General features: G+C 43.2%; 1 protein-coding gene across 7 annotated transcripts in view; it reads left to right on the forward strand.

The window, feature by feature from the left end:
- Positions 1–20709, forward strand: part of LOC139583098 (AT-rich interactive domain-containing protein 1B-like) — a 105652-nt gene that overhangs the window by 35510 nt on the left and 49433 nt on the right. For 5 of the 7 annotated variants that reach the window (XM_071413847.1, XM_071413841.1, XM_071413842.1 and 2 more), the window contains exon 4: positions 9116–9226. The exons of the other annotated variants lie outside the window; for them this stretch is intronic. In XM_071413847.1, the coding sequence (XP_071269948.1) occupies positions 9116–9226 (111 nt within the window). The remainder of the gene's footprint in view (positions 1–9115; positions 9227–20709) is intronic. 7 annotated transcript variants of the gene reach the window in all.

Raw genomic sequence — 20709 nt, forward strand, 5'->3', positions numbered from 1 at the left:
AATTGTCAACAAAAATTGTGACTAAAATATTCGTCAAAAAAACTATTTTTCAGTGGCGATTGACGGCACTATAACTGACTAAATAGACCAAGGAAAAAAACGAACTAAACCAGGGTGTACGCGGGTCCTTACATTAATTAATCTAAATGAAAGGCCTTAAATGTCTTATTGTCCTAAATTTAACCGGAGATGACTACAGTGTTTCAGCAATGTTGTGCAGCTGTTTAATTGTTGCCACCACGGCTCAAATTATAGCCTACCCCTTTTCAAGATGCTACAGCGCTTCTCATGTAGCCTACGACTCTGCGTGATGTACGTGTGCCACTGCAAGTCAGCTGTTCCCAGATTTAAAGCACAGCGAGTAATGTAGGCTACAAAATGGATAGCCAATTCTAAACATTGCTTGTAGCTTGGCTAGTTAGCTCACTCGTTAGCTAGCTAGTTAACCATTTAGCTATTGAAAGATTTGGTCAAACAGCAAAGTGCATTATCTTAATAATTCCTCAAATGAAAGCGACTGCCCTGCCCATGTACCTGCTTCGCTGGGGCCTGCTGCAGTGATAATGAGCGAGCCACCTTTTACTGCCTTTCACGCTGCGCTCCTGTAGAAAGTATTCTGATTCTAGCTATAAGAAAAACACGGCTATCCTGTGTAATACGCGGGTCCTAAATATATGTATAAACTGGGTGGTTTGAGCTGTGAATGCTGATTTGCTGACAGCCGTGGTATATCAGACTGTATACCATGGGTATGACAAAACATGTATTTTTACTGCTCTGATTCTGTTGGTAACCAGTTTATAATAGCAATAAGGCACCTCGGGGGGGTTTGTGATATATGGCTAATATTCCATGGATAAGGGCTGTGTCTAGGCAGTCCGCACTGCCTTGTGCGTAAGAACAGCCATAAGAGCATGCCAATTGCACGCTCCCTCAACTTGAGACATCTGTGTGTTGTGTGACAAAACTGCACATTTTAGAGTGGCCTTTTATTGTCCCCAGCACCTGTGTAATGATCATGCTTGTTTTGTCAACTTCTTGATATGCCACCCCTGTCAGGTGGTTGGATTATCTTGGCAAAGGAGAAATGCTCACTAACAGGGATGTAAACACATTTGTGCACACATTTTGAGAGAAATAAGCTTTTAGTGTGCATGGAACATTTCTGGTATTTATTTTTTGGGGGACCAACACTTTACATGTTGCGTTTTTATATTTTTGTTCAGTGTATATTTAGAGGTAGTGATCTAGCTAATGTTTTATTTTTTAAATGTTTTCTATAAATATGGGAATATTAGCAGGGTTGTGGCGCACACAGACCTCAATTGGTATTGAATTGCATTTCAAATGGTATTAAAAAGGTCTTACGTCTTAAATTCTAAACCAAAATGATTTCATTTCAGTTGACTAAGACGAGACAATCATCTCTGTAAATATATCTGACAAAGTGGACTGGACAAGAGTTTTTGGAGAGATTGAGCACTTTTCAGTGATAAGCACAATTATTATTTGCAGCACAGATGCACAGTTCTGTTCAGCAGTGGGAAGGAAACTCCACACCTGGCACACACACCTACATCAGCTGGTGAACTGCGTGGGAGCAAGCGATGAGTGTGGGCAGACAGTTTCCCCTTCCGATTAGACCCATTGCGCAGGCGACCCTTTCTTCTCCGTAGCTAACCAGTCACCACCAGCCTTCTAATTAGCTGCCCTTTGCATGGTTAAACATACGCTGCTATACTAAATTCAAAATAATAGCTGCATTGAGTTTAATAGTAAAACAACCGTCTCGCTATGTTTCTCTCCCTTGAGTATAGAAAAGTAGGTCTTTGTAGTCTCGCTTAATTCTGCACTGCATTTCATAGCCAGGTTCTGAAGCCAACGTAGCAAAGCCTCCCTTGTTTCCTCTGTGAAAACAGCTTGATTCTAGCCCTTACCATTCAAAAGACATGACCCATTAAAACTGATGCTACGTTTTCTTTCTTTCTGTCATGCATTGAGAGACCGCATTTTTACATTCATGAAGCATATTGCGGGCTGTTCTAAAACTAGGCTACTTGCGGACTGGGCCATAAACCATTTGTTTAGGCGACAACTTGTTCAATAATTTTACCACGCTAGCTATAGCTAACAACCCGGGGCGTGTTCAGCTGGACGTAACGATTTTAGAACATTCAGATAGAAATATGCTATGTAGAACAAATGTGTGTCTCTCTAACATGTTGATTTAAGGAATGACGTCTCTTCATGGACGTTCGAAAACGTTTTGCAACGGAACGTGGCCCTGATAACATTACCAGTATCCTATATGCAAACATTTGGTGGCACAGAAAGAAAGGAAAAGGGATGGCAAGCAATTTATTGACTAAATCCCTCTTGCCACTACACTATATCTGACTGGGTAAATCACTTTATTTTGAGTTAATGTGGACCCAGTGACTCAGACTTGAGCACTTCGACCAGGACTCGAGCACTGGGACTTGGACTTCAGCCATATGTAGTTACTCTTGTCTCTGACTCGGACTTGAGCACAGGGGACTCGAGGTTGTGACTCAACTACATCACTGGGTGAAACAGTCATTACCCAGTGGGCATACACTGGTTGAATAAATGTTTCCAACCAGTGGAATAGACATTGAATTGACGTCTGCCCAGTGGGTAGCTCTCGTTCAGTCATTAGACACCAATGTGGCTGCGGTGCCTGTGGAACGTTGATAACAATGGCAATGACCGAGTGACGGAGGTGCAACCCATACTACTTTGCCAATACTTTGCTGCACCATCTGGTGATTGTGCTACCTCTCTCTTTCGCTCACTTGCTCTGTCTGTGTGTGTGTGTGTGTGTGTGTGTGTGTCTCTGTGCAAGATCTAAAGTATTTAGGCTGGATTAGGTATTTACATGACCAGATAATTAATATATTCTTGTTTATGTCATATTTCTGCTGTTGGAAGAGAATAGGATGTTATACAGAAAAATATGTTGCTAGGACAAAGCTATGTATATTTGTGCACATGGAAGTGAGTGAACATTCAGATAGAAATATGCTATGTAGAACAAACGTGTGTCTCTCTATGTTGATTAAGGAATTACTTCTCTATTCAAAGATGGCGCCGAAGAAACATGGCTGACGTTTTACATTCTCCCAACCAATTGTGCTATTTTGTTAGTTTTTTTGTGTTTTGTGTAACTTATTTTTTTACTTATTATGTAGATAATGTTGCTGCTCTTATGATGAAAATAACTTCTGGATATCAGAACAGCGATTACTTGACGTGGACTGGAAGAAACTTTTTTTTTTTTGTCCAACGAGAAGGATATCCTGCTTTCACTGGAACAGGACCAGATCCACGCCTTTTGCGTGAAGAAAAGACGCACGAAAAGGGGCCGCAGATCAGGCAGCCTTCTAGGAATCCGTAGGCGAGCGAGTGAACTCCCACTGCCGTCCGTTCTTCTTGCTAACGTGCAATCATTGGAAAATAAAATTGATGGATGACAACCCTAAACCTCAATAATGTGACGATTGAGAAAGTTGAGACTAAACTGCTGGGTGTAATTGTAGATGGCAAGCTGTGATGGTCAAAACATATAGACTCGATGTCTGCTAAAATGGGAAGAGGTCTGCCCCATGATAAGGCGTTGCTTAAGGTGACCAGGCCTACAGGCCCTAATTTTGTCGTACCTGGACTACTGCCCAGTTGTGTCGTCAGATGCTGCAAAGAAGGACATGGGAAAATTTGCAGTTGGTCTAGACCAGAGCAGCGCGTATTACACTTCGATGTACACGGGGAGCGAATGTCAGTAATATGCATGTCAATCTCTCCTGGCTCAAAGTTAAGTGTCACTATTGGTCTTTTGTGTGAGCTGTTGAAGGTACCGAACTGTCTGTTCAAGCTTTTGGCACACAGTTCGGGCACTCATTGGTACCACACAAGACATTCAACCAGAGGTCTCTTCAACCAGAGGCTGGGAAACACACATTATTAAATAAAGCCATGACTAAATAGATCTCTCTGCCACCCCAGGTAACTCAAGCTAGCAATAAAACCAGATAAACGAACACAATACGGCACGACGACGACGGGGACTGTGAAGACACAAACGTTTATGTATTTTGCATTGCATTATGTAGTAATATGTGATACGTGGTTGTGATATGCGGTTGTCTCACCTGGCTATCTTGAGATGAATGCAGTAGCTGTGCGTAGCTCTGCTGAATGGCTAAACTGTAATGTAAATGTACTGCTACGTATTTTATTTCTTGTGTTTCCTATTTGGACCCCAGGAAGAGTAGCCGCTGCCTCTGCAGTAGCTAATTGGAGATCCTAATAACTACCAAATACTTACGAAATGATCATGATTAAATGATGAACAGGGCGCTTGCTTATGACGTATTCTTGAGCACCCAGAGGACAGCTGTTTTGGGGAATAATGGCATGTGTATTTTACACTTCTTATTGCTCATTCATTTCTAATGTATGTCCCCTTTACCTCAAACGCATAAAGTGCCCGTCAGCCAGAGTTACTGCCACGATTGGCCATGGCTCGGCATTGCCGCTTTGATGAGCTTGCATCCCAACTGGCGCCCTATTCCCTACATGGGAGACTACTTTTGGCCAGAGCACTATGGGCCCTGGTCATAAGTAGTGCACTACGTCGGGAATATGGTGCCATTTGGGATGCGCCCATAGTCTGTGATGCTGTTGCCACAGGATGAATTCTGTTTAATTCCCTTACATCATGCATCCCTCGCCGTACTTCAAACAAATTCCCTCTGAACATATTTCATTACTGTTGCAGCCAAGCCTTTCAAAAGCAAAGGAATCATCTTTCATGTGTAAGCTATGAGTAATATCGCTCTCTGCCAGTCTGCCTGGTAAAGCTAAGAGCTTGTAGAATACTTCTGTGCATTTACACAGTACGAACATCTCAAATGATCGGGAAACATTAAAATAATGGAAACCACTGACACGGCTGAGTTTCATCTCTATTTTTTTCTATTATGCGTGTAAACCCCAAATCCAGCTTATGATGCATCTACAGCTGAAACCCATATTCATCCCCATATATGCAGAACTCCAGTAGACATTGGGGGGTAGAGTTGGCCTCTTGCTGGCTGCATACTTTCACTATGATGTGTTTCCCGCGCGTGCCCGTCCCAGACGCACTCGCACAGACACAATACACTGCCCGCTCCTCTCCTCTGGTCCTTCTTGCCTGTTAGTGTTCATAATCATGCCAGAACAGCTGTTCCATACGATCGGCGTGTGAGCGAGCACACCAGGGCACTGATATCATCGGTGTTAACGCTGACCTGGCCGTGACCCAGCTATCACGGCACTCCACTTGAGTAAACGTCGCCAGCCAGCCCTCGTCTGTCTGTAAACATTTCACCAGGCTAACAGTCTCACGGCACTAGTTTGAACTGCACTTTTTCTCCTCACCCCATTTCAAACACACTCGGATTCTCGATGAACTGGCTGTGGGTTACTGGGTAGATGTAGTTTGTTTACACAAGCACATTTTCAGATGTATGCTAAGCATAGAAAGCACTCAGTCATACTTTCAATACTGCCCCCCCCCCTCCTGAGTATTTGCTTACCTCAGGAAATGGTGTTGCTCTCGTTTGAGGAAATCCTACAAAGTAAATTAACCGCAGAAGATTTAATATCCGCTAAGTCACTGGGCGGCAGGCCAGCTCATATTAATCTGTATGATTTACATAAACAAAAAAGTACAAATCATCCCTTCTCTGTTCCATGTTTGAGCTCTTTGGGATTAAAGGCAGTTTGTTTTGGTGGGTTGTAGTCGCCTTCCTGGCTGAGACTACACTGCTTAACATTTTAACACAGCATTTACCATTTACTATTGATGGGGGGGATCTCTACTTCCATACCGTGATCCCGTGTGGCTTAGTTGGTAGAGCATGGCGCTTGCAACCCCACGGTTGTAGGTTCGATTCCCACAGGGGCCCGGTATGAAACAAGAATGTATGCACTCACTACAGTAAGTCGCTCTGGATAAGAGTGTCTGTTAAACGACTAAAATGTAAAAATGTGATATTTTTGACGATGTATTTCCATGGCTGATCCAAACTGGTTTTCTCATGGCTCTTTCCTGTCCCTCTGCAGCAGACATATGGGTGAGCAATATGTTTCCCCCCAAAAATCCCAGTATCAAATAGCAATACAGTGCGTACAGAAAGTATTCACACCCCTTAACTTTTCCCACATTTTGTTGTGTTACAGCCAGAATTTAAAATGGATTGCATTTAAGATGTATTACTGACCTACACACAATACCCCATAATGTCAAAGTGGAATGTTTTATAGATTGTTTTCTCTCAAAATGAAAAGCTGAAATCTCTTGAGTCAATAAGTATTCAACCCCTTTGTTATGGCAAGCCTAAATACTGTTCAGGAGCAAACATTTGCTGAACAAGTCACATAAGTTGCATGGACTCTGTGTACAATAATGGTGTTTAAACATTATTTTTTAATGACTACCTCATCTGTTCCCCACACATACAATTACAGTATCTGTAAGGTCCCTCAGTTGAGCAGTGAATTTCAAACACAGATTCAACCACCAAGACCAGGGAGCTTTTCCAAAGCCTCGCAAACAAGGGCACCTATTGGTGGCTGGGTAAAAAAAGGAAACATTGACTATCCCTTTGAACATGGTGAAGTTATTAATCCCACTTTGGATGGTGTATCAATGCACCCAGTCACTACAAAGATACAGGCGTCCTTCCTAACTCAGTTGCCGGAGAGGAAGGAAGCTGACAGCTGACATGTCTTCCACATTTAACCCCAACCCTTCTGAATCAGAGGAAGGAAACCGCTCAGGGATTTCATCATGATGCCAATGGTGACTTTAAAACAGAGTTGAATGCCTGTGATAGAACTGATGGATCGATCAACATCATTGTAGTTACTCCACAAGACTAACCTAGTTGACAGTGAAAAGAAGGAAGCCTGTACAGAATAAAGATATTCCAAAAACATGCATCCTGTTTGCAACAAGGCACTAAAGTAATAATGCAAAAAAAGTGGCAAAGCAATTAACTTTGTCCTGAATACAATGTTATGTTTGGGGCAAATCCAATACAACAGAGTACCACTAAAAAAAAAATCAAGCATAGTGGCTGCTGCATCATGTTATGGGTATGCTTTGTAATCGTTAAGGACTGGGGAGTTTTTCAGGATAAAAAAATAAACAATGGTGCTAAGCACAGGCAAAATCTTAGATGAAAACCTGGTTGTCTGCTTTGCACCAGACACTGGGAAATGAATTTACCTTCCAGCAGGACAATAACCTAAAACACAAGGCCAAATCTACACTGGAGTTGCTTACCAAAAAGACAGTGACTGTTCCTGAGTGGCCGAGTTAGTTTTGATTTAAATCTAAGACTAGAAAATGGTTGACTGGCAATGATCAACAACCTGTTTGACACAGTTTGAAGAATTTTGAAAAGAATAATGAGCAAATGTTTCGCAATCCAGGTGTGCTTAGACTTACCCAGTAAAGTCGCACGGCTGTAATCACTGCCGAAGGTGAATCTACAAAGTATTGACTCGCTGTGAAAATATGGACATTTTTGGTTTTCATTTTCAGTAAATTGCCAACATTTCTAAAAACATGTTTCACTTTGTCATTATGGAGTATATTGTGTGTAGATGGTTGAGAGGGGAAAAAATATATTGAATCCATTTTGAATTCGGGCTGTAAAACAACTAAATGTGGAATAAGTCGAGGGGTATGAATACTTTCTGAAGGCACTGTACATATACACCGAACAAAAATATAAATGCAACATGTAAAGTGTTGGTCCCATGTTTCATGAGCTGAAATTAAAGATCCCAGAAATGTTCCATACACCCACAAAGCTTATTTCTCTCAAGTTTTGTGCACACATTTGTTTACATCCCTGTAAGTGAGCATTTCCCCTTTGCCAAGATAATCCATCCACCTGACAGGTGTGGCATGTCAAGAAGCTGATTAAACAGCATGATTGTTACACAGGTGCACCTCGTGCTGGGGACAATAAAAGGCCACTCTAAAATGTGCAGTTTTGTCACAACACAATGCCACAGATGTCTCAAGTTTTGAGGGAGTGTACAATTTGAATGTTGACTGCAGGAATGTCCACCAGACCTGTTGCCAGAGGATTGAATGTTAATTTCTCTACCATAAGCTGCTTCCAACCGGCTTCACAACCGCAGACCACATGTAACCATGTTAGCCCAGGACCCCCAAATCCGTCTTCTTCACCTGCGGGATCGTATGAGACCAGCCACCCCGACAGCTGATGGAACTGAGGAGTATTTTTGTCTGTAATAAAGCCCTTTTGTGGGGAAAAACTCATTCTGATTGGCTAGGCTTGTCTCCCCAGTGGGAGGACCTGGCTCACAAGTGGGTGGACCTATGCGCTCCCAGGCCCCACCAATAACTGCGCCCCTGCCCAGGCATGTGAAATCCATAGATTAGGGGCTAATTTATGTATTTAATATGACTGATTTCCTTATATGAACTGTAACTCAGTAAAATTGTTGCATTTTGCATTTATTTTTGTTCAGTATTGAATCGTGAGAAACTCAATACATGTCGTATTGGCACCTAAGTATCGTGATAATATATCGTAAGGTCCCTGGCAATTCCCAGCCCTAGTATTTACCATTTTAAAACAGTATCATGATACTTGCGGCGTTTAAATCCAGTGATTTGTCCTTAGAAATGCCCACACCCAGTTACAGGCTTTACACGGATCGTGCTGGAGACTATGGGATAGTGTGACCACCACTCTCTGCCTGTTCTTTGAGAGTGGCATGGATAACCCAGTGTGTGTCCTGCTTACCGAACCAGTGGAAGAAGCGTGATAAATGCCTTCATAGGGAGGAGTGGAGTGGAGTGGGGTGGGGTGGGGGGAATTTCAAATGTCAGCAGAAATGGATTAGGCCAAAGTTTAATTTCTGTTTCACTTCTCCCTCTCCCTGCAAACCCTCAACTCTCGCTCTCTCTTTACCTTTTCTATCTTCTCCCTCCTCTTCTCTTTCTCACGCTCCGTCTCGCCGCCTCCCTATCTCCGATCTCGTCCCCCCTTCTCTGTCTGTATAGGATGTGTCACAGGAGGGCTATGGCAACAGGGGCCAGTCTGCTATGACCCCTGGGAAGCCCAACCATGAGGAGATGGGCCTCAGCCAGCAGGACAGACCTTCCAGTCTACCTGTAAGTCCACTTCACAGTATCTGGAAAAACACCAGAAAACCTCAGTCATACACACTGCAAAATCTGCTGTAATTCTGCTTCATAGCCACTGGAAAGGCATCTTGCGAAGCACAGCGCCACAAAAGGTGCTCAATACTGAGGGAAAAGCTACGCGCACACACACACACACACACACAATCTGTGTGTCAGCCCACCCGTTGCATATTTATTGCAGGGCAGGAGCCATGTCCTTGACACTTGTCTGGGCTGACATGACCTTTTGGGTCCTTGCCACTGCTTTAACAAGACCACAAGGCTTCAACTGGGCCCAACATCAGGCTCAGTCTGTAAAACACCACTCTTCCCGCTGTCACTTATTACTGAGGCACGGGCCAGATTCCCCCACAGTGACTGGAAACCTGGACTAAGTCTTAAATGACACTCTATTTCCATATAAAGTGCAGTACTTTTGAAAAGGGTCCCTCTGGTCAAAAGTAATGCATGATGTAGGGAATAGGGTGCCATTTGGGAAGCAGCCCTAGTTCAATGCCAGTCTCCCACTGAGGGCTGGTTCTCCGTGGCTTTTAAGCTGACTTTACTAACACAGGCCTCATTTCAGGCCTTATTTGCTTTCTCATGGAGGAGCTCAGCTCTCAGCCTTTTTCCTCTACTCTACTCCTCTTTCCCTGCTGCAGTCTCTCCTCTGCGGCTCTCCAGTGCGCCACTGAGCTGTCGGCACGCCATTGGAGCACAGGAATGTCAGTCAGGGTGGGCCCACGGCTCTCTGAGCCAATCGGCGCTCTTCCTCGTCGCTCCCATGCATCCCCCCCCCCCCGCTTCTGTGTCATAGAGCAGGACTTGTAGATTTTACTGTCCATTTCATAGCTAATGACCATGCTTAGCTGTTAATGTTTTGACTTGCACCAATAAGCATTGCTAGAATAGACCCCCCCCCCCCCCCCCCCTTTTCCTCGTTTGCTCCTGAGAGGGAAAAATCATTATGGAGGTCAACTTAAGAGTAATTTTAGCAAAAAAAATGTAAGGCCAGTCCGGGCAGCCGAGGTGTACGCAGGGAATCTCATCGCTGGATACGATTTCAAAGAGTAATTTGGATAGATTAGAGTGTGCTATCCTGTTTTGGTCTCATGATTCTCTTGGGCAACATTCAGGCAGGGTTTAAAGATGCCCTTCTTTCTCTGTGCTCTAAATAGAAAGCATGGGAGTCCAACTGTGTTGATGGCATATCGCCAGCCAGCTCTTTAAAGATCTCCAGCTGAGACACAGACTGGAGACACATTTGAGTATTTATTTATCATCTCACATCGGAGTCATGCACTTAGCGCCTGATAAACCTGTGTGTGTCTCAGTCAGTGTGTCTGTCTCTGTGTATGGATAGCTGATGGGTTAGCTGAGGACCGTAAGAGGCCTACCACTGAGTGTTGTAGACATGCTGCGTGACCTGCGGCTTTGGGCGGGCAGATGACATGCAGAGTGTGTGCAGGCAGAGTCCTTCTATTTATAAAGCACTCACTGTGTCATCACGGAACAATGGCATAGGGAACCCCGCCAAGGAATACAATTTCCAAGATTTACATTTTTTTTACACTGACTGTCCACAGTTGCTTGCATGCTTGTCCTTGACTCTCACAGGTATTATTTAGTAGTATTATATTACGGTAATATTCTTCAGAACTTAAAAAAAAAAAAATCTTATTCGTAACCCTGTCCACACTTTCAAATTTGTCTATGTCAGGGGTTCCCAACCTGCGGGCGTGCCCCCCATATGGGGCGGCAACGTTTGCTGGGGGGAGTGGGATTTTCTTTGATTTGACGGGCGAAACATTTGTTTTTGTTTTTTACAACTCGCGATTGTTTATACCTACAGTACCTGTCAAAAGTTTGGACACACCTTCTCATTCCAGGGTTTTTCTCTATTTTTACTATTTTCTACATTGTAGAATAATAGTGAAGACATCAAAACTAGGAAATAACACATATGGAATCATGTAGTAACCCCCCCCCCCCCCCCCCCAAAAAAAAATATTTTAGTTTCTTCAAAGTAGCCACCCTTTGTCTTGATGAGAGCTTTGGACACTCTTGGCATTCTCTCAACCAGCTTCATGAGGTAGTCACCTAGAATGCATTTCAATTAATTAACAGGTGTGCATCGTTAAAAGTTAATTTGTGAAATGTCTTTCCTTAATGCGTTTGAGCCAATCACTTGTGTTGTGACAAGGTAGTGCGGGTATACAGAAGATAGTCCTATTTGGTAAAAGACCAAGTCCATATTATGGTAAGAACAGCTCAAATAAGCGAAGCGAAACAACAGTCCATCATTACTTTAAGACATGAAGGTTAGTCAATACGGAACATTTCAAGAACTTAAAAAGTTTATTCAAGTGCAGTCGCAAAAACCATCAAGCGCTATGATGAAACTGGCTCTCACTCTTGGTTTGTCTCTAAGACATTCAGAAGCTGAGCTACGAAGAGTCAAAGAAATTGGACTTTGCTTGGGAAGCAATCTTCTACAATCTGTGACTCTGTCGCTATCAATTGATCGAATCACTTTCTGTAAAAGAGAATATGTATAATCACCCTGAGGGTTTATAATAATTATAAAACATATTTGGTAGCTCAACATTAAGGGAAATCAGGTTGAGACTTTATTTTCCTTATCTATTATTATCATTTAAATAACTTATCTAAAAGATGTCATGAGTCTTGTTAAACTACGTATAATCGCAGGAAATGAGCTTCAAAACAACATTTTCGTGTATCACTCAAATAAAATGTAAAAAACAAGGCGGTGTTGTCTTTAATCAGTGGTGGGAAAAGTACCCAATTGTCATACTTGAGCAAAAGTATAGATACCTTAATAGAAAGTTACTCAAGTAAAAGTGAAAGTCAGCCAGTAAAATACTAGAGTAAAAGTCTAAAAGTATTTGGTTTTAAATATACTTAAGTATCAAAAGTAAATATAATTGCTAAAATATACTTAAGTATCAATAATTTAAAATTCCTTATTACCATTTTCTTTTTTAATTTATGTATGGATAGCCAGGGTCACACTCCAACTCTCAGACATTATTTACAAAAGATGCATTTGTGTTTAGTGAGTCCACCAGGCCAGAGGCAGTAGGGATGACCACGTGTTCTCTTGATAAGATCTTGAATTTGACAATTTTTCTGTCCTGCTAAGCATTTAAATTTAACGAGTACTTTTGGTTGTCAGGGAAAATGTACGGAGTAAAAAGTACAATGTTTTCTTTAGGAATGTAGTAAAGTAAAAGTTGTCAAAAAATATAAAAAGTAAAGTACAGATGCCCCCCCAAAAAATACTTAAGTAAAAATACTTTGAAGTACTACTTAAGTACTTTACACCACTGTCTTTGATATACAAAAACATTAGTCATTTTTTAAATGTGAATAAGGATGCCTTGGGGAACCCCTGGTCTATGACTACCAGAGGTCATTTTGTTGAAACTTGTTTGTACCAGACCTGCATGCTGTTACTTCCAATGCTTCTGCTGATTTCTCATTGGGTTGTCTATGTGAAAGCAAAACACACTGTCCTCCTCAGATACAGCAGTGATCCCACCCCCAGGGTAAGTGTAGTGTCTATAGCTGTATCGTGGTAGCTCATCCTTGTCACTGCCACAGGTCAGCCTTATTCCTTATATAGTGAACTATGTAAGGATAAGGGTGCCATTTGGGAAGCGCACCCTGTCACAGCTACCAGCAACCCAGCTGGGTCTTTAGTTAATCACCAGCTGCCAATCCAGGAGCCACAGGCCTAGTGATGGTTGAAGAAACGATCAAGTTTCATGTCGCAATATTATTTCGGACGTTATGATATAGATACTTTGACTAAAAAGTATTGATTTGTAAAAAATGATATGTATATTGTATTTATTTATGCTAGGTAGCGTTAGCTACAGTAGCACTAGTCGGCTGTACCTCAGGTATTTTTCGCCCTATAGCTTGTTCTCCATATTCTTTCTAAATAATGAGTCAACTTGTTTTCAGCACTTTTATTTCCATGACTGATGAAAACACGTTTTCTCATGCTCTCTCTTGTCTCTCTAGTGTGAAGGGTACCCAAACATTTCTGCAGCATTGGAAGTCCCCAAGAAGACAGTGGCCTCCATCATTCTTAAATGGAAGAAGTTTGGAACCACCAAGACTTTTCCTAGAGCTGGCCACCCGGCCAAACTAAGCAATCGGGAGAGAAGGGCCTTGGTCAGAGAGGTGACCAAGAATCCGATGGTCACTGTGAAATAGCTCCTCTGTGGAGATGGGAGAACCTTCCAGAAGGACAACCATCTTTGCAGCACACCACCAATTAGGCCTTATGGTTGTTTGGCCAGACGGAAGTCACTCCTCAGTAAAAGGCACATGACAGCCCGCTTGGAGTTTGCCAAAAGGCAACTAAATGACTCTGACTATAAGAAACAAGATTCCCTTGGTCTGATGAAACAAAGATTGAACTCTTTAGCCTGAATATCAAGCGTCACATCTGGAGGAAACCTGGCACCATCCCTACGGTGAAGCATGGTGGTGGCAGCATCATGCTGTGGGGATGTTTTTCAGTGGCAGGGACTGGGAGACTAGTTGGGATCGAGGGAAGATGAACGGAGCAAAGTACACAGAGATCCTTGATGAAAATCTGCTCCAGAGTGCTCAGGACCTCAGACTGGGGCAAAGGTTCGCCTTCCCACAGGACAACGACCCTAAGCACACAGCCAAGACAATGCAGGAGTGGCTTCGGGGCAAGTCTCTGAATGTCCTTGAGTGGCCCAGACTTGAACCTGATCTAACATCACTGGAGAGACCTGAGAATAGCTGTGCAGCGACGCTCCCCATCCAGCTTGAGAGGATCTGCAGAGAAGAATGGGAGAAACGCCCCAAGTACAGGTGTGCCAAGCGTGTAGCGTCATACCCAAGAAGACTTTAGGCTGTAATTGCTGCCAAAGGCGCTTCAACAAGTACTGAGGAAAGGGTCTGAATACTTAACTAAATGTAATTCTCTACACTATACTTGCTTGTTTTATCACAAACTGAAATTGGGCAAACTTTTTGAATTTTAGCAACCAGAAAATGGCAGTGATTTTCTGCATAGTGCATCTTTATTGATAAGAAGTGCCTATAAGTTAATGAATTACTGTTTTTAGGAGTGATCCCTGCTCAATCAAGTACAATCCTTAGATGCGACAAAAATGTTCAGCTGCCCCTATAAGGGATGGGCCGTTACCGTGGTAACTTGGGCACTAGCTTGTCTGTGATGAAAAAAGTCTGACTGTGATTCCTTCCGAGTAGCAGGGAGTTGCAACAAACTCAAACTAACATTGAAAAATAAGTGTGTGAATAAAATGGTATAACTGGACAAGAAACACAAGGACAAATTCACACTTTAGTAGCCTTTCTTGTCAATTTGGCCTTCAGATAAAAAATAAAATAAATGTTCCCAAATTCTCTGTGTGACCGCCCGCTAACGTGGCTGGTGAAATAAACATTCTCAACTGCCAATCTACCTGTTAATTTCCACCCCTGGTTCCTACGTCATACTTCCCGGTCGTGTCCCATAATCTCTTGACTAGGCTTCAAGATTATATAATCAAATTCACGACAACAAGGTAATGTAAGATATATAAAATTGTATTTGTGTACAAATTTGCTCATACTCAATGCCTTTTAATTCAAATATTTGAAGCTGAAGAAGTAAGACACTTCGCCGACAGTGTTAGTATGCTGGATCGTGCCTGCTCGAGTTGAGGACTCACAGGAGGGTAAGAACCTGTTAATTACAGGCCATTTGTTTTATATTATTTTTTTATACATATATTTATTTTTTACTAAACGTTGCCAACCAGTAAAAATAAATGAAAGACCGGCAGGCTGTCTCAAGTGAGACTTATACAGCTAGTGGGAATCAGTAGTTGTAGTTCATGTGTGTTCTAACTTTTTGGCTTTGTGCTTCTTGGCCATCAAATAATTATAAAACTGGCATATGGGAGGTAAATTCACTCGGAAACACGTATACATTTTAATATCTTACATTTCTTTGATGCAAATTTGAGAATTGTTCTTGGCCTACAAAACCAGGATCCAGGAAGTGTCACTTTGATACCGTATTAGAACTAGATACCGTATACCGTACTACGCAGCACTGCTCTGGGCTATCAGACACACGCGGTAGGTAGGCTTTCAGACACTGAGCTCGGGCACCAAGCTCGAGCGCTGGACCACTGTGTGTGTGTGTCTGCGTGTCATAGTAGTGTCTGAGTTTTGCAAGTAGTACTGTGAGTTTGTTTCACAGCCTGACTGGTTTTCCTACCTCTCAGTGCTCTCTTTTGCATGTGATAACAATAGACAGGTCATGAAGCGTTTACATACAGAGCTGTAACAATTGATGTCGCCGTTCACCTTACAAGAGTTACCATCAATGACCATGATGGAATAGATGTGCCACACCTTTTGGAGAGATAGTTGATTGGAACTAACAGAGCTGGATAGTGGATCTAGCCCACAACAGGAGTTACGACCATTGACACAAGACATGATGGAAGTGTCACGTGGGTGAGCTGCCAGTATAAAATATGCTTTAATCTGAAATAAAATAGAACATATTTCTAGGCAGCAACTGTCATTTTGGCTAGATTGCGGTGTCTACATAGCCACTTTAAACATGGCCGCTTTAGTGATAAGCCGGTGGCATTTTGCCCCACCAACCAATAACCTGCCTTCTTTGTTCAAGAAAAAGCCCCGTCCCATTCCTAGTATGCCACAAAACTCATGATGAAGGATTATGGATCGTTTTATTTACTAGTGGTGTCTAAGTATAAACTAATGGTGGAAGAAATGTCTGGCAACAGCACCTGGTTCTCTATGGGAGGGAGCAGAGTGAGGCCAGATGGATCTAAGTGAATTACTCCTCTGTTTCCTTCTGGGTTGTGTCCCAAATGGCACTACTTTTGATTAGGGAATAGGGTGCCATTTGGGACGCCGACACGGTGCTTCTCTGTTTTATGAAGGCAGGCAGCAGTAGCCACTAATCTAGTGGAGAGAGGGTACAGAGTGGCTTGTCTCACTGAGTGACTGATAGTCTCTCAGCACTAAGTGCATTTGCATCCTGCTAGTCCCTTCAGCCAACCTGAATGTCATCAGGCCTGCTTTATGCCTACTCTGGCCTCTTCATAAAGACAGACTGGTGGAAGCATGGGATGTAGCCCAGTATGTTCTCCAAATGGCACCCTATTCCCTATATAGGGCACTGCTTTTGACCAGAGCACTATTGCCCCTGATCAAAAGTATTGGACTATATAAGGAACTGTGTGCCATTTTGGTGCACTGTTTACCCTCATAAAATATTTGGGCCTCTATGCCATTTCATTTGAAGTGAGCTCGCATAGACGTAAGTCTGTTTTGTCAATATGGTGTGAAAGGTGGACACTGGTGGCTTCTATGCGTGTGGCTAGCAAGGCTCATTCAAAATGCAGATCCTCACAGATGAACCTCCGCTTCAGAAAAACCTCTGGCTAGTTACACTCTGATCAATCAAATCTGTAGTTATTCAGGTGTCCTGAATAAAGTACTGCATAGGATACACTTTCACCCATGGTTGTGTCCCAAATGGTGTCCTATTTCCTGTATAGTGCGGGAATTAGGTGTCATTTGGGACGGGCTTCAACGGTACCCGTAGTGTTAGGTGCCCTGAATAAGAACAGCTTAGGCTACACTTTCTCCCATGTTTGGTGCATTGTTCACTGGGTGAGAGAAGTCTTCGGAGTTCTTCAGCTGATCTCTCATCACGGGCCTTCAAAGGCCTCTTCTATCCCTTTCATCTATTTCTCCGAAGTCAGCTTAAGATGGGAGATTGATTAGTCATCCTTAACTGCAAGCTCGCCTGGAGTGATCATCAGATCCATTAGGGGAAAGAAACATTATTTCTCATCTACTTTATGAGAGGCATTGGGAGTTCGCGCTGTACTCCGTCGTTGTTCCAAATGGCCTCCTGTTCCCTAATATAGTCCCTATGGGCCCTGGTCAAAAGTAGTGCAATATATAGGGAATAGGGTGCCATTTGGGATGCATCTGGCCCAGATGGAGATCAGTGGCGATGAGGGGAAACTACTGACGAGTCTGAGTACGGAAGAGAACAGTGGTGGGGTGCTGGGATGGAAATGGTGACGCATTCAGCCCTCTAATGCTGTATTGCATTAGTGGATACTCAGACTGCTCTCAGGGGAGGCCTGTCGGGTTTTGACTAGCAGAAGTGACTTTTCATAGCAGGTTAGGGGAATTAACGTGGCAGGTTAGGAAAGGGGTTCGGGTTAGCTAAAATTGTCCCCAACACGACTCAAACATATCTAGCTTACAACCAGGTCTGCCTGCCCTGAGAACAGCCTTGGTTTCCACTAATGTGTTTCTGCTCCTCTTGTCTCATCAACCCTTGCTCTCTCTCGTTCTGTCTCTCGATCACTCTTTCATAAGCACACACTCCTACATCCATACTAGGAGTTTCTGCTGATGTGTTGCCCTTGTACACCCTGTATCCTCCAGGTTTCCATCTGTTTGTGTTTCTCCTCTCTCCCTCGTGTGTTCTGTTCTACGGCTCCTACAGTAAACATTCTTAGCCTTGGCTTTTGTGAACCCTGTACACTAGTGATGCGCAGGTTGACTCATAAGGGTTAACATATGGTTAAAATATGCAGTGTTCAGGGGACATCTTGACAGCATAGGAGTTACTTGTCAATTAGGCTATTCTAAGAACATTTTGTAACTGCCAGGATTACAGTGGCTTGCGAAAATATTCACCCCCCCTTGACATATTTCCTATTTTGTTGCCTTACAACTTGGAATTAAAATAGATTTTTGGGGGGTTTGTATCATTTGATTTACACAACATGCCTACCACTTTGAAGATGCAAAATACATTTTTTTGTGAAACAAACAAGAAATAAGACAAAAAAACTGAACTTGAGCAGGCATAACTATTCACCCCCCCAAAGTCAATACTTTGTAGAGCCACCTTTTGCAACAATTACAGCTGCAAGTCTCTTGGGGTATGTCTCTATAAGCTTGGCACGTCTAGCCACTGGGATTTTTGCCCATTCTTCAAGGCAAAACTGCTCCAGCTCCTTCAAGTTGGATGAGTTCTGCTGGTGTACAGCAATCTTTAAGTCATACCACAGATTCTCAATTGGATTGAGGTTTGGGCTTTGTCTAGGCCATTCCAAGACATTTAAATGTTTCCCCTTAAACCACTCGAGTGTTGCTTTAGCAGTATGCTTAGGGTCATTGTCCTGCTGGAAGGTGAACCTCTGTCCCAGTCTTCAAATCTCTGGAAGACTGAAACAGGTTTCCCCTCAAGAATTTCCCTGTATTTAGTGCCATCCATCATTCCTTCAATTCTGACCAGTTTCCCAGTCCCTGCCGATGTTTTCATGGTGTTCTCTGGGTGATGAGAGGTGTTGGGTTTGCACCGGAAATAGTCAAAAAGTTAAATTTTAGTCTCATCTGACCAGAGTACCTTCTTCCATATGTTTGGGGAGTCTCCCACATGCCTTTTGTCGAACACCAAACGTGTTTGCTTATTTTATTTTTTTAAGCAATGGCTTTTTTCTGGACACTCTTCCGTAAAGCCCAGCTCTGTGTGGAGTGTATGGCTTAAAGTGGTTCTATGGACAGATATGGAGCTTTGCAGCTCCTTCAGTCTCTTTGTTGCCTCTCTGATTAATGCCCTCCTTGCCTGGTCTGTGAGTTTTGGCGGGTGGCCCTCTCTAGGCAGGTTTGTTGTGGTGCCATATTCTTTCCATTTTTTAATAATGGATTTAATAGTGCTCTGTGGGATGTTAAAAGTTTTTGATATTTTTTTATAACCCAACACTGATCTGTGCTTCTCCTCAACTTTGTCCCTGACCTGTTTGGATAGCTCCTTGGTCTTCATGGTGGTGTTGCAGAATCTTGGGCCTTTCAGAACAGGTGTATATATACTGAGATCATGTGACAGATCACTTGACACTTAGATTGCAATCAGGTGGACTTTAGTTAACTAATTATGTGACTTCTGAAGGTAATTGGTTGCACCAGATCTTGTTTAGGGGCTTCATAGAAAATGGGGTGAATACATATGCACGCACCACTTTTAGACATTTTTAGATTTTTCCCCCCTCCATTTTACTTCACCAATTTAAAAATTACATTAAATCCAAATACCAAATCTATTTAAATTACAGGTTGTAATGCAACAAAATAGGAAAAACGCCAAGGGGGATGAATAATTGGTAACACTGGTAACTGGTAACACACACGGGTAATGCACACACCATGACTTTTCCAGGATTAACTAACTGGGCAAATAACATACTAACTGGTAATTATTACCAACAAATGTTTGCTGTAGCCTCGTTTTGATCTCAAAATGCATCTTGCGACTGCATGATTGAAAGACCGCTCGTGCCTGTCAATGCGGCCCTGCAATAATTCTGCTCCGATGCGCTCTGCAGCGATTGGGATGACAGTGTGCAACACATTGCATCCGGAGAACACTTTTGATCCAATTCTGGTCGTAGTAGCCTAGTTTGTTATTGTGATTTTTTGTACTTGTCCATTCGGGCAACTTAAAACCTGCTGGTCCGACATTTATTTTTACTTGCCCCAGGCAAGAAGAACAAGCGTTAATGCTGAGCCCTGTCGAGCTCGCATCGGCCCTGATTTCTCCCATACGGCTTAAATTCTCCAGAATCACCAACGCCGCCCTGTAAACAGCCGATTTTTGTGTGCACTGCGTTGTTCCTTTATCTCCTCAGTCTCCTCCCATAGACTTTTACAGCCCTGCCCCTCCCAGAGCAGCGATGGCTGTGAAATGAGCTTTTATCACTGATACTGCTCACAGCCGTTCCAGTTCCATTCTAAAGCTGAGGTATATGAGTAGCCATGGGCGCCTATCCTAACACTGTCCTCTCTTCTCAGTCAGCCAGGTGTTCCCTATGGAGCCCAGACAAAATGGGCTCTTCTGTCTCCGACTCTGCCCCAAATGGTACCCGATCCCCTTTATAGTGCACTACTGAGCCCTGGTTAAAAAAAAAAAAAGTTATGCACTATAAAGGGGATTGGGAGCCATTTAGGACACGGGCTCTGTTTGACACGTGTCTGTTCAGCGGGGGGAAATCTGTCAGTTCTGTCTGAATACGAGGCACGTTAACCCCCCCCCCCCCCCCCTGTAGGTGATCCCTCTGTCGTTTTGACACATCACACAACTCACACACACACACACACACACACAGGATGACAAGCGCCCCACGGGACATAGAGCCCTGCTGATGGAAGGGCAGGAGGCAGACAGTCACCCACAAGGGGGGATTACTGTCATACACTGTGTGTGTTAGAGGTACATGTGGGGTCCTGTTCACACTGCCCTTATTTGTCAGAAAGCAGCATGAGAGAGGCAGAGGAGAGGCAGCCCACCGACATGACAGTGCATGCATATCTTTGCCCGCATATCA

This window comes from Salvelinus alpinus, chromosome 8 (genome assembly GCF_045679555.1).
Source record: "Salvelinus alpinus chromosome 8, SLU_Salpinus.1, whole genome shotgun sequence".
Classification (NCBI taxonomy): Eukaryota; Metazoa; Chordata; class Actinopteri; order Salmoniformes; family Salmonidae; genus Salvelinus; species Salvelinus alpinus.